The sequence below is a fragment of the Psammomys obesus genome, unplaced genomic scaffold (assembly GCF_907164565.1).
Source record: "Psammomys obesus unplaced genomic scaffold, mPsaObe1.curated_primary_1811, whole genome shotgun sequence".
Lineage (NCBI taxonomy): Eukaryota > Metazoa > Chordata > Mammalia > Rodentia > Muridae > Psammomys > Psammomys obesus.
In genome coordinates, this window is record NW_026594216.1 from 1,194,981 (window position 1) to 1,217,985 (window position 23,005).

Sequence of the window (23,005 nt, forward strand, 5' to 3'; positions counted from 1 at the left end):
TGTCACCTCAACCCACAGGGAGCCCACAGTCTGGTGAGCACAGTGGGTTTAATGAAGGAAACTCAAAGGAATTCCTCTCCCCACATTGCAAGGTGGCAGGGAACGTGTAGCTTCTGGGGAAAAAAAAAGCATGTGGGGCCATTATGGCCTTGAATCCAGGGTCAGCTACAGGTGGTATGATTTTGGGCAAATTTCCTTACTCCTCCATGCCTCTCTTTCTTCTTCTGAAGATAGACAGTGATGCTGATAGGGTCATGTGAGATTCAAAGACAAAAATATCATAAGTGCTAACAAACAAAAGTCCTCAACAAAACACTTGCAATCTGTACTCAAGAGCACATACAGAAGAACATTCACTATGATCAAGCTGGTTTCATTCCAGGGATGCAAGATTGGTTCAACATACGTAATTAATGTAGTACAGCACGTGAGAAAGTCTGGCCTTGGGACACTAGGTGGCATGAGGACGTAGCTCAGATGCTCACTGGGACCAGGTGGGTGATGTGAACGAGAGTGGTGACTGATATGAGAAAAATCTGACAGATTTCTTCCTTCTGTTTTTACTACAATAATACTGAATAAGTAGATAACGTTGTGTTAACCTGTAAGTTTTCGTATTCCAAGTTACAAATAAATATCAAAAAATATATATAATGAGTTCAATCCCCTTCTTTTTAAAAAGTAGATTAAAATTTAAAGTGTAGCACAAGCAGACATCATGCAGACAAAAATATCTGCAGGCGAGATTCTAACACTGGCACGGCCATTGGATGGCAGACACCAGGTAACGGTGGATTCAGCTACATGGAGGCATAGAGATGGGTCACCAGTTAGCTTCATGAGGGCATCTCAAAACAGTTACCCATGGCTTGCCATTTCCCAACAAACACCACAAATGTGGATTTGGGGAGTAAGCATCTATCTTTGAAATAAGGGTGGGTATTAACTTTTGCAGTATGCAGACAAAAGAAAGATAGGTAGGGCAAGCCCTTGTCCTAGTAACAACCTAGCAATGGGCCCCTTGCCTTAGAAAAACCTAGACTGAAGAAGTGCTTTTGGACCTCCACAGCAGGAAGGAATAAACTAGGGTTTCTCGGGTAGAAGAAATGATGGGGGAGGGGGAGGCTGTGGAGGACAGGCCCAGCCTGAAATGCAGCTCTGCAGAGATGGCTGGGCCAGAGAATCTGACATCAGACTACATCTGTTGTCTTCTGTTAGACCCTTACATAAGGATGTTCAGTGGCCCCGTGTCAGTGAAAAAACTGCTCACCACCCAGCTGCACTAATTAAGGAGTTTTTCCTGGGATGCGTATGTGTTTAAAAATATCAAATGTTAATCACCAACGACATTCCAGCAATGCTTGTTTCCCTCTCGGTGTCCTAGCTGACCACTGGCTTAAGCGCTTTGAAGCTGATGCTTGCTGCACTGGGGGAATTAGAAACAGCCTCTCTTAGAGTCTTCACCCTGAGCTGACTGACTCCATGGAGCAGCGCACAGCCAGTAGCGAGCTGCAACGAGAAGCAGAGTACCGCATGGGTACATTGGGGGCAAAGTCTAAAACAGTAAGGAAAAAAAAAAAAAAAAAAAAAAAAGAAATTCAGATCTGATGTTGCACACCTGTAACCCCAGCACTTGGGATGAGGAGGCAGAAGAGTCCAAAGTTCAAGGTCATCCTTGGCTACACAATGAGCTTAAGGACAGTCTGGGGCACATGGTGACTTTGAGGCCAGCCTGGGCTACGTGAGTTCAAGCTTTCTGTCTCAAACATCAAGGAGGACGAAGGCGCATGCTCTGTTCTTCCTGCCTCTTTTACTCTCCTGGTACTTTTTGTTGTGTATGCATGTGTGTGCTCATCCAGGAGTGCACATGTGTGCAGATCCGGGTCAAACTTTTGGTATGTTTCTCAATTCCTTTCTGCCTTGTTTATTTTCAAATTTCTCTCTCTCTCTCTCTCTCTCTCTCTCTCTCTCTCTCTGTGTGTGTGTGTGTGTGTGTGTGTGTGTGTGTGTGTGTGTGTGTGTGTGTGTGTGTGTGTGCGCGTGCGCACTATGGTGCTTATAGATGTCCAAGGATGACTCTTAGGATTTGATTCTCTTCTACGCCTTGTGATATCCGAGGTGTAAACTCAAGCTGTCAGGCATGTACACGAACATGCCTACTCACTGACCCATCTTGCCAGCCTTCCACTTGTGTTTTGAAACAGGGTTCCTCACTATTCCCTGGATCTCACTGATTCAGCTAGGTTGGCTGACCAGCTAGCTGGCCCCAATGGTCAGCCTACCTCGGCTTCCCCAGCACCGAGGCCATAAGCAGTCACTATCACAGCCAGTTATTGTGTTGTTGTTGTTGTTGTTTTAACATGGGAATCAAAACCATGTCCTTCTGCTTGCACGGCACAGGCATTACTAACTGAGCTAGGCTGCCAGCTATGCTGCTCCTTGTTCTAATATGAAGTCCACACTGTTCATGGGCTGGAGCTTTAGCTAATGGGAGCTGCCTCTCCTCTCTGCAAAGCAGTGCCAGGTCTTTTGGTATTTGTTGAATTAATTTCCTCCACTGCTTGGGTTGACTGACACGCTGAGGTATGGCATCTAAGAAGGTAAAAGGTACAGAGCTACCATATGGGAATCTCAGCTAGAGAGCTTGTGAGGGGCCTAGTTAATGCAATTAAACCCTGCTGGAAACCCCAGAATCCACCCTGTACCACTTGCCCTAGCTGGAAACGTGCCCTAGCTGAAAACTGCTGCTCCAAGGAATGTGTACTCATGATAGAGTGGCTCTGCCACAGTCTGGGAAAAGCAAGGGCGGGATCTGAGCCACTCTGTGGACAGCTCTGTGCTAAGGTCCCAGACAGCAAACACTGGGCTTCGTTTACAAGCGCTGTCTCTCAGTTTATCGGGAGCTCGAGGCACCGGGAGACACGAGTGTATCTCTCTTTCTAACCGCAGCTGTTATCAGGCTCTGCCCCTAGGAACCTGTGCACGAAGTTGAGCTTGGCAAGGAATGAACACTGTCCGGACACGCAGAGGCTTCTTGCTGCTATGTTTAGATGTGGGGCCTTTGAAATGCATCCAAAAAGCTTTCTGTCCTTCCCAGATGTTTGGTTTCCCCCACTAAGGAGAGACCTCCAAGCTCTAAGGGGCTTAGTGAGGGGCGTGGCCCAAAAGCCACTTAAGGCTGACTCTTCATGTTGTTTTCATAAAGAAGAAAAATAAGGATCTGACCACCCCCATGTTGCCTCCACATGGTGGGTGATAGCCTGAGCATTTCCCATACACTCACACCTAACTTACACTGCAACCCAAGAGGCAGGGGCTGCCGCTGTTGCTGCTGCTGTTCCCATTAATAAAGGGGAAAACCGAGGCACAGAAGGTTCAGTAAACTGACCAAGGTCTTAAGCTGGGAAGTAGCTTGTGCCAGCTGTTTAGCTAAGCCCTGGGCTGCCTGCCCCTTTTCAGGAATCGGACACGCAGACTGCAGCGGCCTGCCGAAAGACACCAATCGGCCCAGTGAGGGAGGGAGATGGCAGCTGCAGGAGTGTCTGTCTGTTTAGCCTCTGGACTTTGCTTCTGTGACAGAATGTCAGGGGTTCTGCAAGCATGCTCACAGCTCCGTACCCATCAGCGTCTCTTTCTGCACAGGCAGCCAGCTGGAATGGTCACAGCCGTAATTCCAGCATTTGGAAGGTAGAGGCAGGAGAAATGCCATAAGTTTGAGGCCTGTCTGGACTACGTAATGAGTTCCAGGATAGCTGGGGCTACCAGATGAGATGAGGAGAGAGAGAGAGATTGAGAGAGAGAGAGAGAGAGAGAGAGAGAGAGAGAGAGAGAGAGAGAACTTTCAGGGAGATGGATATTGAGTCACATGCTTCATGTGGCCTGGGCCATGTGATCTTCCCAAGACCTAAGCACGATGCTATTCTCCCCAGACAAGAAGAGAGATAAGAAAGGTTGGAGCAGTGCTCACTGTGTGGAATGGGGACACATGGCCCTTTCTTTACAGATGTTAAATGGAAAGTCATACAGAGGCGCTCACTTCACTCTTATCCATCTGAAATGTGTTTGCTTCCATGGTCTGGTGGCTTCAGGCTTAGGGGCTAAACAGCCCCAGCTGGGGAGCAGTGTGAGAGCTTCATCTATCACAGCCTTGATCCTGCCCAGGGCTCACCACGCATGATGTCATTCTAGCTGGGGTACAAACATCCCAGAAATACAGTGAGGACTTGGTGGTGCTCGTTAACTGTATATCAGATTTTTCTGCTCCCACCAAGGTGAGCAGGACAGTGCCCTCCAGGGTAGGGAAAAACAGTTCCTGTGTTCATTTAAAGACATCACAGTCACAACAGACTGGCACACTACCCTGGCCTGCCATGCACGAACTACTGACCCCTCATAGCCTATTGCATCATCAAAACATCCATTCAAGAAGTGCTTGTCTGAGGTAGAAAACCACGCATTCCAAATAGGAGAAAAGTTAACAACATCCCTTGGACCCCCCAATGGATACCAAAATCTGAGGACGCTCAAGATCCTTATAGAAAATGGCATGGGAGTACCATGCACCTCAGCACACGCTCCCACACCCCCAACCCCTCCTCCAGTTACCAACACCACGCAATGCCACACGGTTGTATGTATTGTTCAGAGAATAGCAAGAAAAGGTTCCGTGTGTGTTCAGTGCAGATGACTTTTTAATACATTTGATCCGCAGGTGGTGGGATTCCCATGAAGAAGCCCCAGGGTTGGGAGGGGTAACTATGTAGTTCGGGTTCCATGATACTATATGCAGTTCTAGTTAATGAGGTACTCACTCTCCTCTCCACCACAGAATGAGTGTCAAACAGCCATTAGAAAATGACTGTTCCCGTTTGCAGGGAAGTCAAGCCATTCTACAATATACAGTGCCCACCTTCCCCACACGAGACCCAGAGGGTCTTCTCATCACACCGCACCTGGCCCTTTCTTCCGGATTCTAAAGTTGGAGGATGCTTTTCCTAGCCTCCTTTCTCTTTTCGACTTTGTGTATTTTAAAGTTTTTAAAAATAGCTTTATTGTGGTAAATTCATACAGCACATCCTTTACCCTCATAAACTGTACGCTTCCATAATGTTGAAGATACTGATACATTATACAGCAATCTCCATGATTTAATTTTAGAACATTCTTGTCACCCCTAAAGAAACCTGAATCCCTGAACAATGACCCCCCCCCATTTTTCTGCCTTCACCGCACTCCAATCCTAGCCAACTGTGACCTGCTTTCTGTCTCTGTGGGTTTTCCTGTCGTGGACACGTAAAAAGAATTGTAAAAATGTGGCCTTTTATGACTAGCTTCCATTGTCTAATGATTTCGAGGGCCACTCATGCTATGAAGCATAGCTGTACCTTATGGATGAGTAATATCCCATGTTTGGGTAGCATATTGTACCCATCTGGAATGGAAAAGAGCTATTTGTACCAGGCAGTTTTTTGCTTTCATTGCCAATCCTTGGTCAGGGAAACCGTCCCCGAAGACACTCAAAGTGTGAGTGTTTACCTACATGGCAGGGGCTGATTTTTTGGGGAAGGTAGTGGGAGTGATGGGGGGGTTGAGACAGGATTCCTCTGCCTCTGCCTCCCCAATGCTGGGATTAATGGCGTGTGTCATCACCGCCCGGCTGATTATATACATATACATATACATATACATATACATATACATATACATATACATATACATATACATATACATATACATTCCAAACAAAGCCTCGATGTTGAAGGTTCCACTGGTCTGAGAGCTGACTTGGGTCAATGATATGGCTCACTCTACAAGCTTAGCTCTGAATCTGTGTCCTGCCCTGCAACCTTTCTTCCTCTGTGGTCTTTCTCTTCAGTTTTAGTTTCTCTTGCTCTTCCTTGAGTCTCACCCCTGGTCATTGCCTTTAGGAACCCCTTTCATCACCAGGTAATAATCGGATAGAACAGTAGCGAACTGTTTACCTGGACCTTACTCAGGATGCCCCACTGAGGGGAATTCGAAACTGAACAACAGACAGAGGAGGCTCTGGCAGCACAGTCTCTGCCATTCTGTGTCTGGGAGCGTGAGGGGATCTCTAGGCCCTGGCTACCTAGAGACTTGTGGAGATGATGGGGACTGCTCAAGTAAGCAACAGAGATGAAGAGTACAAGTGATGAAGCATCAAAAGCGGCTCTGCAGGGCCTGCTACATCCTGGGCCTTCATAGTCGGGGGAAGGGAGAACGTACCAGCATCTCATTCTGGAGAACCTGAGAGCAGGGAAATTGCAGCACCTGGCCTAAACTCAACAGGAAGGGGACAGCGGCTTCCAAGGCCGCTTCTAAGGTGGGGCAGAGTCCGAGTGTTAATAAAGTATTGTTCTTGTGGTCCTTCCTGAGGCAGGCTTCTTTACAAGCACTGTTCTGGATCTCCAATGGAGTCCAAACCTTCTAGACACACAGAGTCCTCTTTGTGCCTTCACATTCCTTGCTACTTCCACTTTTGCCACGAGATGGCGCCAGACACCAAGAGTTGAGGACAAAATAATTTTGGGGGGTGCCTAAGAACCTTCACTAAAGTTGTGGATGGTTCTTGAAAGGGTATGTGTCAGTTTCACCTGAACGTGGTCTTTCAGAACATATTCTTATAGAATATATTATTGTATAGGTAGGTTTTTTTTAATAATCATTTTTCTGAAGAGCATATTCCTGAATATAAAGAGTACTCATGAATTCATTTTTTTAAGCCTCCTGACCTCTCTACCTCTCTTTCCATCTTTTGCAGCAGCAGAGTGTGAGGCAAAGACTCATTTAACATTCCTCAAAATTATGACATTAAAAATAAAAATGGGTGCAGTCACTTTAAATTGTTGGCTCATCCTATGGGTCTGCAGGTGGCCTGTCTTGAGGCTAGGGTGGACAGGTAACATGACAGTGTGCTGGAGGACACCATTGGGCACCCTAGTGTCTTGTCTCTGGGGCATCGAGTCCACGGCACTCAGTGTTGCTTTGTGAACTGAGAGGGACACAGTCAGGAGGTCAGGACCCAAGGGCAGTTGGTGGAACCTGATGATGGGTGAGAAAAGGAGGCTCATGGGCCCATGGACATGGAAAGGGCTTTACATCTAGGACCTGGACCTGGAGCCTGAAAGGAAAAAGCTTGTGGTCTGCATGCTGGGGAGGGCTGTGCAGGCCAGCAGAGCAGGTGACAGTGTCTGTCTAAAGGGACAAAAGCACAGAAAGGTCCCTGTGCTGGCCAAAGCCCAAACTGGCAGGTCCCGGATTAAGGACTGAGAAGAGGGCTCTGGAGCGGTAGAGGACAGGAACACGGGGACTTGGAAACCTCAGTGAACTGTCCCTCAGGCTCCTGAGAACTAGAGTGGCGGGACACACCTTCCCTTCACATTTTGCAGTCTTTTCATTGTTTGTTTTACAAATGTGGCCCAAGACAAAACTGTAGCTCAAAGGAGACGTTGTTGCAGATTGATTGCTCTGAACTTTGTAGATGGCAACATTTGTCACAGTGTTGTTGGACACCCTGTCTCTGGAATAAGAATTGAAGTGGGAAGAGTCAGCTGAACCAGCAACCTGTGTGTAGAGAGAGTTCCTGGTCCTGGGGTCAGGCTCTGGGCCTTGCCAGCTCCCTCACTGACGCAAGTTACCTATCATTCAGTACACACCGCCTGCTGGGTCAAAGATGTGACATAAACCCAAAGGGACTGAATTTCAACTTTGAGAGTTGCAGTGGCCCATGCTAAATCTCCTCCATAGCATTTCTGCACCTTTCCAGCCCTTTCCAGCAGACCACGAGCACACGTGCGCACACACATGCACACACACACACACACACCCTCTGAGCTGCCTCTCTCCCCCAACTCTAAAGAGACCCTGAGCCCCCCTTGCTTTCGAGTGGCGCCCTGACGAGAGCTGACTTTGGGCCTATGGCTCTAAAATAAGGAGCCAGTCAAAAAGAGAACGATGAAAAGGAAGTTGATCCTCTGCCTGACAGGACCTGTGACTTAGTGACGCACACAGGGCCGGTGCTCAGGAAGGGCACATGCAGGAAGGGGCAGACCACTGGGGACACCGACTCAGGCAGTCTGAGCAGAGAAGGCCAGGCTGGCCTACTTCTCAAAGCCGCAGCCTCGTCTGTGCACCGTGGTGGGCTGTTCTGCAGTGGAAGGCATGCCCATCTGCACATACGTGGACAGCATGGGGAAGGAAGAGGTTGCAGGGAACTAAATCACACAGATGCGGTGCAGGAGCAGTCACCCAGGCGGGGTCCTGTGTCCAGACAAACTAAAGGTTGACGTTCTTCAGGTCCCGAGAGCAGCGGTACCTGCCGTCCAGGAATCTGGAGCACAGCAGGCTGGGTGAGCAGGGACAGGTGTGGTACTGGCGTTTCTTAGAGAAGGGGATCTAGAGAGAGAGAGAGAGGAGGGTGGTTCATCAGCCACAGGGAAGGCCTGCAAATGTCCCCCCCCCCAACCAACAAAAATGGTGACCATAGGCAACCACTCCAAGGCACAGAGTGACTGAATGGCAACGCCCACACCAAACAGCTAATGCGCAGAGGAGCTAGGAATTGAACAGGTCCAGCCCCAGACTACCTGGGTTCAAATCCCAGACTAGTATCTGCTGTTTGCCAGATCTGTGACAACTGATCACCATATTTACCTTTTCTGTGCTTTGACTCTCTCACCTGTAAAATGGGTCAATAGCACCTACCACATATGACTGTAAAGAGACTGGGACTATCCAGCTATTGAAAACTTATTGTGGACAAAGGGCGTGGAAGAATCGCTCAGAATTTGTTTTTTATTAATGCTGGTGTCCCTTTTGGGAGAGTGAATCATTCTGATCCATTTCTCATCCCAAGGCAATGAGGACGGAGAGTATTTCAGCTTTCGGTTTCCTGAGCCCAAGATGGTTAAGAACAAATCAATGGCCTTGAGGGGTGTTGGGAGAGAGGCTGCTGGAAGATTCTCTGACCCCAGTTGAGCTTGTACAGACAAGCCTCCAAGAACTTGAAAGACAGCTAAGGAGGAAGTGGATATGGCTGTAGGCCCTGTTCAATAAGATCCCAGCCCCTTAGTGGCCCCATCCTTCAAAGGCTACAGGTTGCATCACCTGACCCTACCAAAGCCAAGGCCCTCTCGGCTGCTCTGTACCCTCAGGGGCCAGAAAGAGGCCCAGAGCTTATGACACAGAAGAGGAAGTCCCTCTTAGAGAGTGTACTTTGCTCTAGCCACAGCCCTGTATGGGAAGCCATTTGGGGTGCTTCATGAGAGTCCGTTCTTAAGAGCAAAGACTGTTTGGGAACCTTTCAAAAGCTGCATCTGTCGCTTCAATGATAACTAACCTGCTCCCTTCAGTGTGTCCGTGCAGTCCCATCAAACACAGCAGATAAAGAGCTGGGAGTGGCCAGCCTGAAGGACTAGCTATGTGATGGGTATCACCATTCTACCCAAACCAAGGACACTGTGCCCCACACCAGAGAGCCAGAACTACAGTTGACCTCAGAAAGCTCACTTCTAGTCCCAGCTGTCTCGTGGACTGGGCCTTGAGAGAGTCATGTGACCTGTTGCTCCTCAGTTTGCTAGCAAAAGCCCAGGGATGCTTTAAAGATGGAATTATGACTTCGTTCCTCCAGCCTGCCTAAAAGAGTGCAGGTGGACAGCGTAAACACCCGAACCAGCGTCCAACAGTATCTGCAGACCTCCGCAAGGCTGCTGCCTGGAGCAGCACCTCCATGGCTGCCTGCCGGCCTTCCTTCAGTCAGAGGCTGGCTCCAGTGTAGAGGAAGCAGAATTAACCTCCCCCATACCATCCTCAGCTGTCTGCTGAGCCCATGCCCATTCACACATGTGCCCATCCAACGCCGACACAGTACCTTGTGGCTTCCTGGGTGGCACTCTTCTCCTTCCCGTCCCAGCGGGGTGCACAACCGCAGCCCCCGCAGCCACAGGCTGATGGCACAGCAGGTGCCTGCTCCACACTGAACATCTCGATCACAGGCCTACAGCAGGGAGAGGGGCCAGCTCGTTAGTGCCACCCAAAAGAACAAAGGAAAGGAAGCTCTAAGTGCCTTGGAGTAACAGGATACTTAGGCCTGGTTCTAATATCACTTTTTGTCTCTTCGGCAGGACGCTTGGGGCCCAGCAGAGTACCAGACCTCAGTCTGGGGAGCCAACCTAGCTCAGTGGAAAGCAGACCCTGTTCCCTAAAAGTCCTATGTTATAAGGCATAGCATTTCTAATACCAGTCCACACTGATATAGTTGAACACATTAGAGCTCTCTGGTGAGGGAGGGAAGGTCCTTGGTGGTCTAAGGCCCTGGATGTTCACTGCTGAGCTTTCTTTGTCCTTTGACAGCTGCCTTTCAGCATGCCCCCCACACCTGTAACCCACAGGGACCTGGTGGACAGTTATCTCCCCCAGTGCTTCTCTGATGGTTGCCCTGGACCCCTGGCATGGATGGAACCTTCTAGGTTGGGCTGATTGGACCTGAGTTACCAAATAATGACAGAAAGGTCAAACTAGGCCCTCTTTACACCAAAGCCAGGGTCAAGAAAGCCTAATGAGAAACAGTCAACCTGGCCACCACACAGAGGACAAGTGGCTTCAGACCTCAAGTTTGAAGCTGACTTTTGATTTCTTTTTCTCTAGTAGCAGGCCATGGAATACCTCCAGGCTGCCAGCGTGGAATGTGGCAGGACCCAGAAGCTTCAAACTTTTCCAGATGAGGAGGGAAACAGATACCAAATACTCTCGTCCAACCAGAGAAGGTACAGGTGGCAGTCACCCCAGCTACTCTCTAGCCAAGCTAGGCCCCTGAGAACTGAGGTGAGGGAAGCAGGCACCACTTGGACTCTTCTCCCCTGACAATGGCAGGTATGGCACTCGGGCATTAGGCCCTACAACATGGGCTGTCACTTTCTAAGGAGCCAAAGAATGTGCAGAAGTCAGGACCTGTCATCATTCTGAGAGTCAGAAGAAGGGCTTCACAGGGGCCATGGGCAATGGAGGGCAGCTGGGTGTGCCTGGTTTCCTCTCTCTCAACACTGTGTTCTGACTGGTCACCTTGCCATTCAGTCACTCCCTCCTACCTGACTTTCTTCTGTCACTGTGCTCTTTATCAAGGGATGTCCTATCCCCCTGTTGCCACTCTGAGATAGATGTTGGAGCTGTGTCACCAAGCAGCTCATTGGGTCTTCCCCGTACCGCCATCCCTTGCTGTGTGGGGCAGTCCTATCTTGTCTCCTGGGTCTGACACCCCGCTCTTCAGGACAAACGGCTCTCAGCAGTCACACTGGCTAGCCGCCACTCTTTCCTCAAAGCATTCACTTGCCCTGGGTGTGATTTTGAGTGGAGTCTCTTTCCTTTGAAAATGACAGTGAGGTTGCCTTCTCTGCGAACATTACAATGTATCCCGTTCCAGGTTCTGACTGGCATTATTCACACCTACCTCCCATGTAAAAGCTCGGAGGATGCTGAAATCAATGTTAATTCTTTTTCATCCTGACATTAAAAAAATAAAAAATAAAAAAATACTGGAAAGCCCTCAGAAGAAGCACTGTGTCTTGGTGTGTGATAAGGATGGTCCTACACATGACAGGGCACAAGGTACCATGGGACGTCTGTGAGGACACCCTGCTCTGAGTGGTGTGCTCAGTCCCCCTGGGCTGAGCTTCTGCTTCTGCTATCGTGTTTGCGGTGCATTGTGCCAATGTTGGTGCCACCTATCTTCCCCTGGAAACCCACTGAGGAGTGAAAGGGGGCACGGGGGCATTCTTCCTAAAGACAAGAGTTGTGCTGAGGTGGATCTCTGTGTGCTCGCTGCCCTGAGCCGCACCAGCATGCTCTGTGAGTTAACACAAACAAGTAGGACCAGAGGTGTACACAGGACAAATGAGGGCTGGAGGCAGGCGCTAATCTGCCCTGTAAATGAACTTCCTGCCGCACACACCGAAGAATCTCTGTTTTACTAAAGACTCAATGTCAAAATCTGAGTGTCCTCCTAACGTATTCAAAACAATACTATATTTACACATAACTTCTTAAAAGACAACTCTGTCTATCAAAGTGATGGCTAACCCTTCTGAAGGTCGCAGGCAAGCCCACTCTGAGCCCGTGACTATCTCCCATGTCTATCAGAGTGAGGTCTAACCCACATGAAGAGCACATGCAGCTCCATTGCCAGGCAATGACTGCCCCCCAAATCCCTTTGGTTTAGATGAATTGGATCAACAGAACCTTCATGGTTCTCAATTCACACCCGGTGCAGAACCCTGATCTTGATCTTGGCCCCCCAACCCAAGCCTATGGAGAATGCTAGAAACTTACCCCTGTGATCACCGCACAGTCGGACACAGTTGCGAGGAGGAGCATGAGGAAGACTTGCACGGCACCTCTCATGACCACTTGGGGTGAAGACAGACACTGTCCACTCAGGTGCCCCTCACTTCCTTCCGTACTGCCTTGCACGGGACAAGCTGGGAGGGCCAGGCTTTCCTGCCCCTGCCTGCCTCCCTCGCATTTATACAGTCGGATCCAGGGCGGCCTCTAGATGCCTCATATCTCTCTCTCTCTCTCTCTCTCTCTCTCTCTCTCTCTCTCTGTCTTTCCCCTCCCGTCACCAGCATTATTCAGATGAGCTCAGAGGCGAAGATGAGACCTGAATTTCTAACAGCATCACACCCGCAATCAGAACTGATACAAATGGACACATCCGGGACTTTTGACAGTCGCTCTAAGTCTTCCAAGAGCACCACACTTTAAACAGTTGTGTGCAATTCGCTTGATATCCATTTCTGTCTCTGCATCACCCTTCCATGCTTGGGGGTGGCTTTAGTAATGAATCAAGAGATTTACAACATTGATTTTTCTTTGCTCGCCCACGCTAAACTTTGCAGCGTACAGGAATGTTTGTTCTCTCACTCTCAAGCCATCAAGTATTATGTGGGCATGTACGCCAGATTGAGCACAGAGGTGGTTGAGAAGGTTGAGAAGGCAGAGGGCAAGGCGGTATCTGTTGCTGAACTCTGAAAGGTTACAATTCCCAATATGGAGACAGTGAGCATGTGCATCTGTGGTGTTGACACAGACACACAGGCGGGGCTGCTCTCTAACAGGCCCTGGGTAAACCCCTGTGTACTGGTTAGTCTTCCATGTCTGATTAATTGGCTTCAGAATCTCTACAGAAACACACCTCTAGGTATGTCTATCAGGGTATTTCCAGAAAAAGGAAATTGAAAAGGAAAGATCCACCACAGCTGTGAGCACCTTTCCACGAGCTACAGACTAATGAGAAAGTGAGCTGAGCACCGGCATTCGCCTCCCTATACTTCCTGACTACAGGTTCGAGGCTACGGGCCACTGAGTTCCTACCACCTTGATCTTCCTCTCATGGTGGGCTATACACCCAAACTGTGAGGCAAACTAAAGCCTTTGTCGGCAACAGAAACTATAATTAATACAAACAGTTAATGCCCCTGGACCATTTACCAGGACCAGGACCAGAAGAAAAGAAAGCACGCAGGTTCCACCCTGGCAGAACCCATAGAGAAGTGGCCTTGGGCTGGGCTGCTGCTGAAAAAAGCTGTGTTGGTGGTCTTCATGCAGTGGGAGTCAGGGGAGGGTGAGCATGAGAGTGGCTTTATCTGTAGGCCAATACACACAGTGGGCTCAAATGGCAGCCTGATGGGAGAGTGACTCTGGGTGTGGCCCTTCTTGCTGGAGGGAAGCCCCTGCCTTCTCTATTCCAGAGAGACATGCTGATGGATCCCTGTTGGACCACCCATCATCTCGCCACAACAATCTAAGCTAGTGTTTTCCCAAGGTGTGTTTTCTAGTATGTTAACACAGAATGAACACCTCTAACCCAAACCTCTAAAATCTAGATCTCAAAAATGGAAAACTTTCTGACACGATGTGACTGTGTCGTGTGCAAAATCCTATGCAGTGGTACCTTGCTGCACGCGCAAAATTACTTAAAATACTATAAAATTATCTTTAGGCTATGGGTAAGGTGTTCATTAAACAAACAGAATTCAAGTTCAGACATACGCCCTGTTCATCGTGTATATGCAAATATTCAAATGTGTGGAGGAAACCGTCAAACCTGGGACGCTCCGGGTCTCAAGAATTTCAGAGAAGAAGTGCTCAATCTGTGGGTATTACATGGACAATTGTCTTCTACACCCAGAGATTTTTCGAACACTGAGGATACCTACCTCATGGGTTTTTTTTTCCCTTCACAATTTTCCAGGATCTTTCACGTTGGCATAGGGAAAGTGGAAAACAATGGTGTCTCTCAGATTCATCCACAATGACATTTTCTCAAAGCATCTTGTAGAAATAGGCTTCTCACTAATAAATGTTGGCAGGCATCCATGAATAGTGAGAGAAAGATCCCAGTGGACTGGACACCGTGGCTGGAAGCCCACAGGCAGACATGCTGACTCTTAAACCGGATTGCTCGCTGACGTCATGACCTCGGGAATCTTGCTAAGCCTCAGAGGCCCAGTTTTCTGAGGGCTTCCTGTTCTCACAACCTCCCCTAGTTTCTTCCCAGAACACACACTTAACCATGAGGAAACTGTAACAAGGAAATCTTATAAAGCAGTGCCATTGACTGGAAGCGCTTTCTTCTTAGAGGTTAGTACTTAAAGAAGAACCAGCTTAATGAGTGGGGCTTACAGAAGAGACCCTGGGAGCTTTAGGAAGGCGTGACATTGCTTCTTTCTTCAGAAACTCAATTAAACAAGCACTCACTGTGACCAGCCCCTGTGTCAGGACCCAGCACTGCTGGGCATGGGATCAGATGCACCAAGAGTAACCCTCTTGGCACAAAGCTAGGGTTGCTTTGTGACTGACATACGCAGAGTGAAAAGTTGAGAGAAGGAACTTCGGCACCTCTAGGGTTCAAAGGCAAGAGGATGATGATGGAGGTGAAGCGAATTGAGAGGCAAGTTGAGGGGGGATGATGGAAAGTGCTAAAAATGGGGGTTCCCTTATGAGAGAAGAAAGCTGGTAGAAAAGGCGTGTTGGACAAACGGTCAACAAATTTCTACATATCTGCAGACGTGGTAGAGGCTTGTGGGCAGCAGATGAAATGGAGTGGAGGATTTGCCTCAGAAAGTCCTATGTACACGTGCAGATCACAGAGAGAGGGGGAGGAAGGAAGCAAGTGAAGAAGGGAGACAAGGAGGAAGAGGGAAGGATGAAGAATGTGTGTGTGTGGTGCATCTGGTGTGTGTCTAGAGGCAGGATTGGCAAGCGTAAATGCTGATCCGGTTCATGCTCCTGAGATGGTCTTGAGGTCATGGTCACTGGTTCACAAACACAAGGAGTCCCCATTTAGGGACCTTGCTTCTTCAGACTGAACTGTGCCTGCCTTACATAACACATCTTATAATGTATTGCCTCTGTTACTGGTTCCTTATAGTGAGATGACAGTGATATATTTTTAGAAAAAAAAAAAAGATTAAGAAATTAACAATAGAAAAAGGGAACTTGTACTTCTAATTCAGGAGTTTCTAACCTGGGGCTGCTGTCCCCTAAGAAATGCAGAACCATCTGTGAACTTAGGCAAAGAGAACAAAAAATTGTCTTTATTTTCACTAACTTCTAACTGAATTGTTTGGTTTTTGTTTTTTTTTTCACTTTAACTGCAGGCTAAAAATTACAAAATCATTCATAGAACTCATTACTCCATCACTAAGAAAATCAATTATTTTAATATCATTATTATTGCTACAAACAGCTCAAAATATCCCTTCTGTTCATCAGTACATGGAAATTGTGGTGCCTGTCAGATCATTTCTAAGTTGGGCTCTTGACATATTAATAAAGTTTATGCACTGCCATGTTATAAATGTTTTAACAGATATTTCTGATAGCTGAATTTCAATATATTGAGTTCCTTTGTAATATTACTTTATGTGCCTAAAACTGTTAAACCAGAGCAGGCCATAAGTGTTGATGCATGGTGCAAAATAGCAAGAGCTTCTGAGGTAAACAGTGTGAACTTGAAGAGAAGAAAAATGGATTTGGCCTGCTGTATGTGGGGTCATGAACTCAGGCTAGCCATCAGAGGGAACCTGGAACTACACAGTCAGGAAGAAACTGTCAAGAAGGAAAGTGACAGAAGAGTAGGAGAAAGCAGTTAGAACAAGAAGAAAAGCTGTCTCGAGGGACTAGACAGAATAGGGACTGAGAGTTGGTAGGGGTCTTAATATGTTCGACAGCTATAACAAAACACCTCAGACTGGCTTATTTATAGTCCACAAAAGCATACTGTTTGCAGACACGGAGTCTAGGGAGTTCAAAATCAGGACGCTTGGCTAATTCAGCGTCTAGTTGAAGGCCCAAGTCATCACAGATAGCCCCTCCTTACTTGCTGCAAGTTCTCTAGCATGCCTGTAAGGATGCTAAGCCTGTTTCTGAAGGCTCCATCCTCCTAACTAAATCACTACCTGAAGGATCCACGTCTCTACCCTAGCCCATTGAGGATTTGGTTTCTATGTAAGATTTTGAGGAAATACAAACTTTCAGACTATGGTAGGCTCTCTATCCACAGGGAGAGGTCATGGAAATATGGCTTCTGATCTGGGTCAGGTGGTTTCCACCCCTAGTCCCTGGGCTCCCCAGCCTTTGTACAGCCCGTGATCCCATACCACCTTGTCTTTAGAATTCCTTAGATTTTAAAAACTAAGGACTAAGTGGTGTTTAGTGTTTAGAGCTTGAATCCTCCCTCCATCACCCACGTAACTTTCAGCCCATAACCCACCTGAGTTTCAAATAACCGCAAGGCTTTTCTATTCTACAACTGGAAATATGTAAGGAGGAGACAGAATCACAATATTATCAGAGTACATCAATTACCTACAAATGGCAACCTGGACTGCCTCCTGGTTATCCATCCCCAACCCACACCTCACAACCAGACCATATCGCTCCTGCTCTGAGGCCGCGGGTGCAGCCAGGCTTCTCCCCTGCCCCCGGCACCTCTCCTGTTATCTCTGCTCAGTGGACTTCTAGAAAGAACAGGCTTCCCTTCCCCTTCTCCCCTGGACCCGTGCCAGTCCCTCTCTTGTTCCCATCACTGGGGGCAGCTGCTTTTATCACCCTTCACCTTGGTAATGGCTAAGGTGCCATCTTTAATGACTCCTCCCTCACTATGTGGGTTTGTGTCTCTCAGCACAGGCACTGCCTCTCGCCTCTCATGTTTTCTGTCAGTTCTCTCGTTTTCCCCTGACATCTCTGCTTCTTCTCACCCCTGAAATGACTTCCCTGAGGTTGCAAACTCATCCCAATGCACTTCACAGCCACCGAAGTGCTAATATCTCAAGCCTGTGTTCCCAGACACTTGGCCAGCAGCCCCTTGGACATCACCCTATGTTGGTACCTCTCTAACACCTCTAAGAAACCCCTGTCCCCCTGGCACCTCTTTTCATCTACCCTCCGAAGCTCATTCTCATCGCTCATAATTGTAAAGAACAGAATACAGCCTGGCTGGTTTAAGTGGAAAAGAAATTTAATGAGGCCATAAAGAAGCTCATTGAATTGCTGGGAGTCTTGAGAAACAGGATGGAGCTCTGTGTCCAAGAACAAAGCCCAGAGCTAGAGTTGCCCAATGAGAACCACACCTTCTGAAGACAGATCTCTGCAGACATCCAGGCCTGGAGCCTCTCCCTGCACGTTGCTCCATTCCTGTGGAAGGCTCTCAAGTATACCTGTAACTGTGCCTCTTAGTTCTCAGCCTTGCATCCTGACTCCCAGCTGCCCAGAGAGTGTTCAAAGGTTTCAGGTAAGAGCAAACTATGTTTGCCCGGTGCCAAGTCCGCTCTTGACAATTAGAGGCAGACGCTGGTAGCTGAACCTGTGGATTTCCTAGATTTCTGAATTTCCCTGCATTCTTTAGTCATTGATCCCATCAAGTGAACTCCACAGCCTCTTCACTTTCCAACTTCACTGCTGCTGTCTCTTCAATTTCTCCAACAGGACCACCCCTTTGGTCTAACCCCTCTACCACCCATCCTCCTGGAAACCCAGAGATCTGCACTTACCTCCCCAAGAGCATCTCAAGGCATCTCAAGGCCTCCCTGCTGCCCGCAATATCAAGCCCAGATCCAGAGCAGATTTTGTCCCAAAACCCAGACCCAGATTTTGTACTACCTGACTGGACTTTCTTTTCAGCTTTATCTCTTTTCACCCTAATATTCACCTTTCAACAAGATGAAACTGCTCCAGCTGCTCACTGGACTGTTCCTAACATCCATAATCTTTCTGAATGCCATTCCTCACCCCTATCCTGGCCAGGGTCCAAACACTAAGTTTCTGTCTTAGTCCAGCCATTTACTGATGGTGTGAATGTAAACAGGCCAGCTTTTCTCTCTAAACATTAGTCATCACTCCCCAAAGTGTTTGGACCCTGTGGTGACTGAGGATAGTTGTGTGTGTGTGTGTGTGTGTGTGTGTGTGTGTGTGTGTGTGTGTGTGCGCGCGCGCATGCGCGCAAGCGTGCACTCGAGCACGTGTGTGTTTTAAATGTCTTTATCCCATTCTGAACTGTGAATATTTTTTAATTAACTTAATTTGTCTCTCTGTGTAGCCCTGGCTGTTCTGGAACTTACTATATAGATCAGGCTGTCCTTAAACTCACAGAGATCTGCCTGCCTCTGCCTCCCAAGTGCTGAGATTAAAGGCATGCACCACCAAGCCTGACTTAATTTTAATTTTATGTGTATGGGCGTTTTGCCTGCATAAATATCTATGTGTCACAGGTGTGGAGTATTCATGGAGACCATAAGAAGGTGCTAGATCCCCTAGATTCTGTCCACCTGGAGTTACAGGCCATTGTTTACCGCCATGTAGATGCTGAGAATCAAACTCAGGTCCTCTGCAAGAGCTGCAAGTTCTTAGTAACTGAGCCATCTCTATCTCTCTACACACACCCCAACTGGCAAATTTGACCTTGTTTGAAAGTAGTATTGAAGATCCTGAGAGGCGGCTCGGTGAGTAAAGGCACTTGCCAAGCAGCCTAATGGTCTGAGTTTGATCTCTGGAACTCACAGTTAGAGAGCCAACTTCTCAAAAGTTGCCTTGTGACTTCTACATGTGTGGACGGCACGTGTGCGCACACAGAGACACTAAAACTAAATACAAATAATTTTTAAAGCAGCGTTGGAGGGCTCAGAGCACACCTATAACCCCCAAACTGGGAGGCACAAACACGGAGATCTCTGGGGCTTGCTGGCTGGCCAGCCTAGCCAAACTGGCAAGCTCCAGGGTCAATGAGAGACTCTCTCCCCAAAAATATAGTACAGAGTAATTGACTTGTGCCCCCCCCATGCATGTGTACATACCCACACATGTGCTAGCACTAATGTACATGTACAGGCACACGCATACACACGCATACACACATCTCACTAGTGGCTAAGAAGTCTTGTTGACCATAAGAGAACTTTGGCCTCCTTGCACTCCAATGACTCCCAGCCAGGTAGGAAGATGCTGAAACACTAGCGGTCGAAGAGAAAAAGTGCTAACATTCAGGAAGTGTGGTGGGCAAGAAGAAGACATCCTTTTCTGAAGCAGTTAGGAAAGATTGCCCCCCCCTTTAGTACTGTATGAGAGAGGCCAGATATCAGCACTCCTAGGCAGTCTCACCTGGTCCTGCTTCTCTCTACATACAGCTGGAACTTGAGCAGAAGAAAACAAGTGTAAGGAAGAGGGTAGTCAGAATGTCCCCGAGAGGCCTGAGCCACTATCCCCGTCTCTGGATCTGTGCTGTGTGTGGTGAGACCCTTCTGACCTTTGGTTTTCCATCACAGCAGGGTGAACTCTCATCTATGAATCCCAGGGGGCTGCAGACAGAAGAAGCTTCATGATCACCTGTAGAGTGTCCTCAGCTTGAAGGAGGCAGAAGGCTCTCTTGGCTGCATAGTGGCCACTTGGCTCCATAGTAGCCACGATAGCAGGAATCAGGAGGCCGAGTCCTGTGGGGGTCACCACTCCCTCCTAGCAGGGAGCCTCCTGCATCAAACCAGGGCTGGTCCAGCTTGTCCTGTTCACCCAGGACAGATCACAAGCAAAACTGACAGACAGGCAGACAGAAAGAGAAATAATTCCTGTGTGTCCTCCAGCAACTTGGTTAAATTTGATCAAGTTTCTAATCCCTCTGTTCTGGCCTTAAGTAGGGAAACTGCGGGTGGGGGGAGCAGAAAACATAGCTAATTTTTAGAGGCTCACTGGGTTTACTCACCGTGGGACATCATGAAAACCAGCTCCCCTCCTGGAGGAACGGGAGGGCAGTGACTATTCAAACTCCTTCAGATAGGCTTCTTAGACATCCTATAAAGGAAATGGCTTTTGCTGTCCTATACTGGACAGGGTCTAGTTTCCTTGGTTCTTTGTTTAACAGCATCCTAGATGGAAGGGAAGGTGAAGACAGATGCCCTTGAGTGTCTGTGTTGGTTTCCTCTGCTTGTCATAATAACTTAGTGGCTTAAATAGCAAAACTTCCCCTTTTTTTTTTTTTTTTGAGATAAGATTTTTCTGTGTGGCCTTGGCCTTCCTGGAAATCTATCTGTAGACCAGCTGACCTCAAACTCAGAAAGGTCTGCCTGCCTCTGCTGGGATTAAAGGTGTGGGTCACCACCACCAGGCCAGAAGCTTATATAAACCGAGAGATCTGAAATGGAGGGAGCCTGCAGGGCTCTCCTCAGCCTCCCAGGGAGGATGTCTCTTTGCCTACAGCAGCTCCTGTAGCTCCGGAAACTTGCAGCCGCATCTCTGTCCCCTCAATTCTGCCTTTCCCACAGGCCGTTGCTCTTCTTTTTATCATAAGGACACCTGCCATTCGATTTAGGATTCTTTCTGTTAATCCAGAGCTATCATGTCTGAACCCCGTCTGTCTGTCTGTCTGTCTGTCTCCATGCACCTCCAGCAGCTCTACAGCTGGGTGCATTAGGGTCTTAGCTACCTTGCTAACTACCCTTAATCTGTCCCTGGCTATCTGTATCAGCTCTCTGCTGCTGCATCCAATAAGGCCTCTTTGAGCTCTATGGCCTTTTAATACTCTCTTGGAGCAGTTCTGCAACACACATGTGCACACACATACAAACACACAAGTACACAGGCACACATGCGCACGCACACACACGCACACACACACCACTTCTGCCCACTTGATGCTCCAGGCATCTCTGTGCTATAGGAGAGCAGCCTGCCACTGGCCCAGCCTACGAGTTCAGAAAGTGAATCCCTCCTTACCAGAGAGAACCACCACAGAGGAAAAAAAAAAAAAAAATGCAGCAACCTGCAAAGTTTCTGACCTCGTCTCCTGAGGATCCAGAAAGAACCCACCCCCAACATCATGGGTCCGTTAAGTGGCAGGGGAACAAAGATAATTTAAAGAAAAAAGCTGACAAGTTTTCTAAGGACCTTCAACTTGGTTCTAACCGCACCTGTGGGCCCCTCTCGAAAGCTAGGAGGCACCGGAGAGCAATGATGATGCCTAGATCTCCAGGCACCAGGGACTGGGCTATTGAGCGTCCTCTCGAACTAAGGATAATGAGGACAGTAAGAAAGAAGTCGGAAAGGCATTGTCTCCTATCACTTCACTGGGCCCAACCCAGAGACCACTAACAGAGTGAGGTGGGGGTGGGGCAGAGCTCTCCAAGCAGGTGTGCTTCCTGGTGTGTGAACAGCAAGTGTGTGGCTTGGGCGTAGGACAGTCTTCCTGTCCTTGGTGTCTGAGTGCAGACAGCAGAGATGAGGGGCACAGAAGCTGTCTTCTTATCAAGTACACTCCACCAGGCCAGAAGAGAAAGCGCCATACATCCAAGTGATGAGACATTTACCCTTCCCTTTGGTTTCTGCTGGCTGACCTGTAAGTGAAATTCCATCACAAAATCTCAGAATCTCATAGGAAAGTGGGCCTTCTATTGAAATGAAAGTTACCAGGAATGCAGAAAATAAATGGATACAAAATAAATATTTAAAGAAGTCTAGAGATACAGCCAACAGGAGGCAAACAGCTGGACAAACTGCAGAGACAAAAATCTAACTTTCTGCTCCTAGTACTTCCTCACCAGAGAACATGCGTAACACACACACACACACACACACACACACACACACACACATGCACGCACACAGTGCTGCTCATCCGGGACATTTTACATTTTATCTTCTGACCTGGCAGGTTCAGCTTTCTGACAGCTAGCCCAATTTCCAGTCTCTGTTGACAAGAACTTCATCTCAGCTGGAGCCTCGACAATCATGATGCCCAGAAAATGTTCCAGGTTGCCTTTGGGAAGCCAGAGGGCCAGGAGACACTTCGGAGTTGAAATTATTCATATCTACATTCAAGGAGCACCTACCAGCTGGGTGAGGGAGTGCACGCCTGTAACCCCAGCACTCAGAGAGGCAGAGGCAGGTGGATCTCTATGAGTTTAAGGCCAGCCTGGTCTACAAAGAAAATTCAAGGCTACACAAAAAAAAACCCTGTCTTGAAAAACAACAACAACAAAAAAAAATGAGCACCTATCTTGTATTGTCTCATATAATCTTCTCAATAACCTCCATCAAATAGGCAGCCTTGTGGAAAGCAGGGTTCAGGGTGGCGGAAAGAACACCAGCTTCGAAATCAGCATTTGGATACAATTCCTGGTCCCCTCAGTCTACACGGCTCAGGGAGGTGCACCGGTCTCCAGATTCCTGTCTGGTCAATATGTTTATTGCAGAAGCCTCAAATCCCATGGTGAACGAAAGAAAAATTTCATGGTAGAAGGCGACTGGAATGAAAGGATTAGTGGAGATGACTCAGCACGCCCAGGAAAAGTTGTCTCAACCTGAATAAAGGTGTTTATAATTGTGGGGCACAAGCAGAGCTCAGTGCGTGTTGGGGGCAGGGAGGCAGCAGATTGGAAGAAAAGAACGTGCAAGTAAGGCTGGAGGCCTGTCCACCACACTGGAGGCCTGTCCACCACACTGGAGG

The 23,005-nt window shown here is 48.1% G+C and overlaps 1 protein-coding gene across 1 annotated transcript; it reads right to left on the reverse strand.

Moving 5' to 3' along the window:
* Nucleotides 1–8,295: 8,295 nt before the first annotated feature.
* Nucleotides 8,296–12,414, reverse strand: Prok1 (prokineticin 1). Its single transcript, XM_055618132.1, has 3 exons — nucleotides 12,343–12,414; nucleotides 9,890–10,015; nucleotides 8,296–8,415 (listed from the first exon to the last, which is right to left on the reverse strand). The coding sequence occupies exons 1-3, from the start codon at nucleotides 12,412–12,414 to the stop codon at nucleotides 8,296–8,298; spliced, it is 318 nt and encodes a 105-aa protein (XP_055474107.1).
* Nucleotides 12,415–23,005: the final 10,591 nt, after the last annotated feature.

Bases quoted from the DNA above. Each gene is read 5' to 3' on its own strand.
- Prok1 (XM_055618132.1), bottom strand. From the start codon at position 12,414: ATGAGAGGTGCCGTGCAAGTCTTCCTCATGCTCCTCCTCGCAACTGTG. The intron at 10,016-12,342 runs GTAAGTTTCTAG...TCCCTGCTGTAG, and splicing joins ACTGTGCGGTGATCACAGGG to GCCTGTGATCGAGATGTTCA. The intron at 8,416-9,889 runs GTACTGTGTCGG...CTCTCTCTCTAG, and splicing joins GCCACCCAGGAAGCCACAAG to ATCCCCTTCTCTAAGAAACG.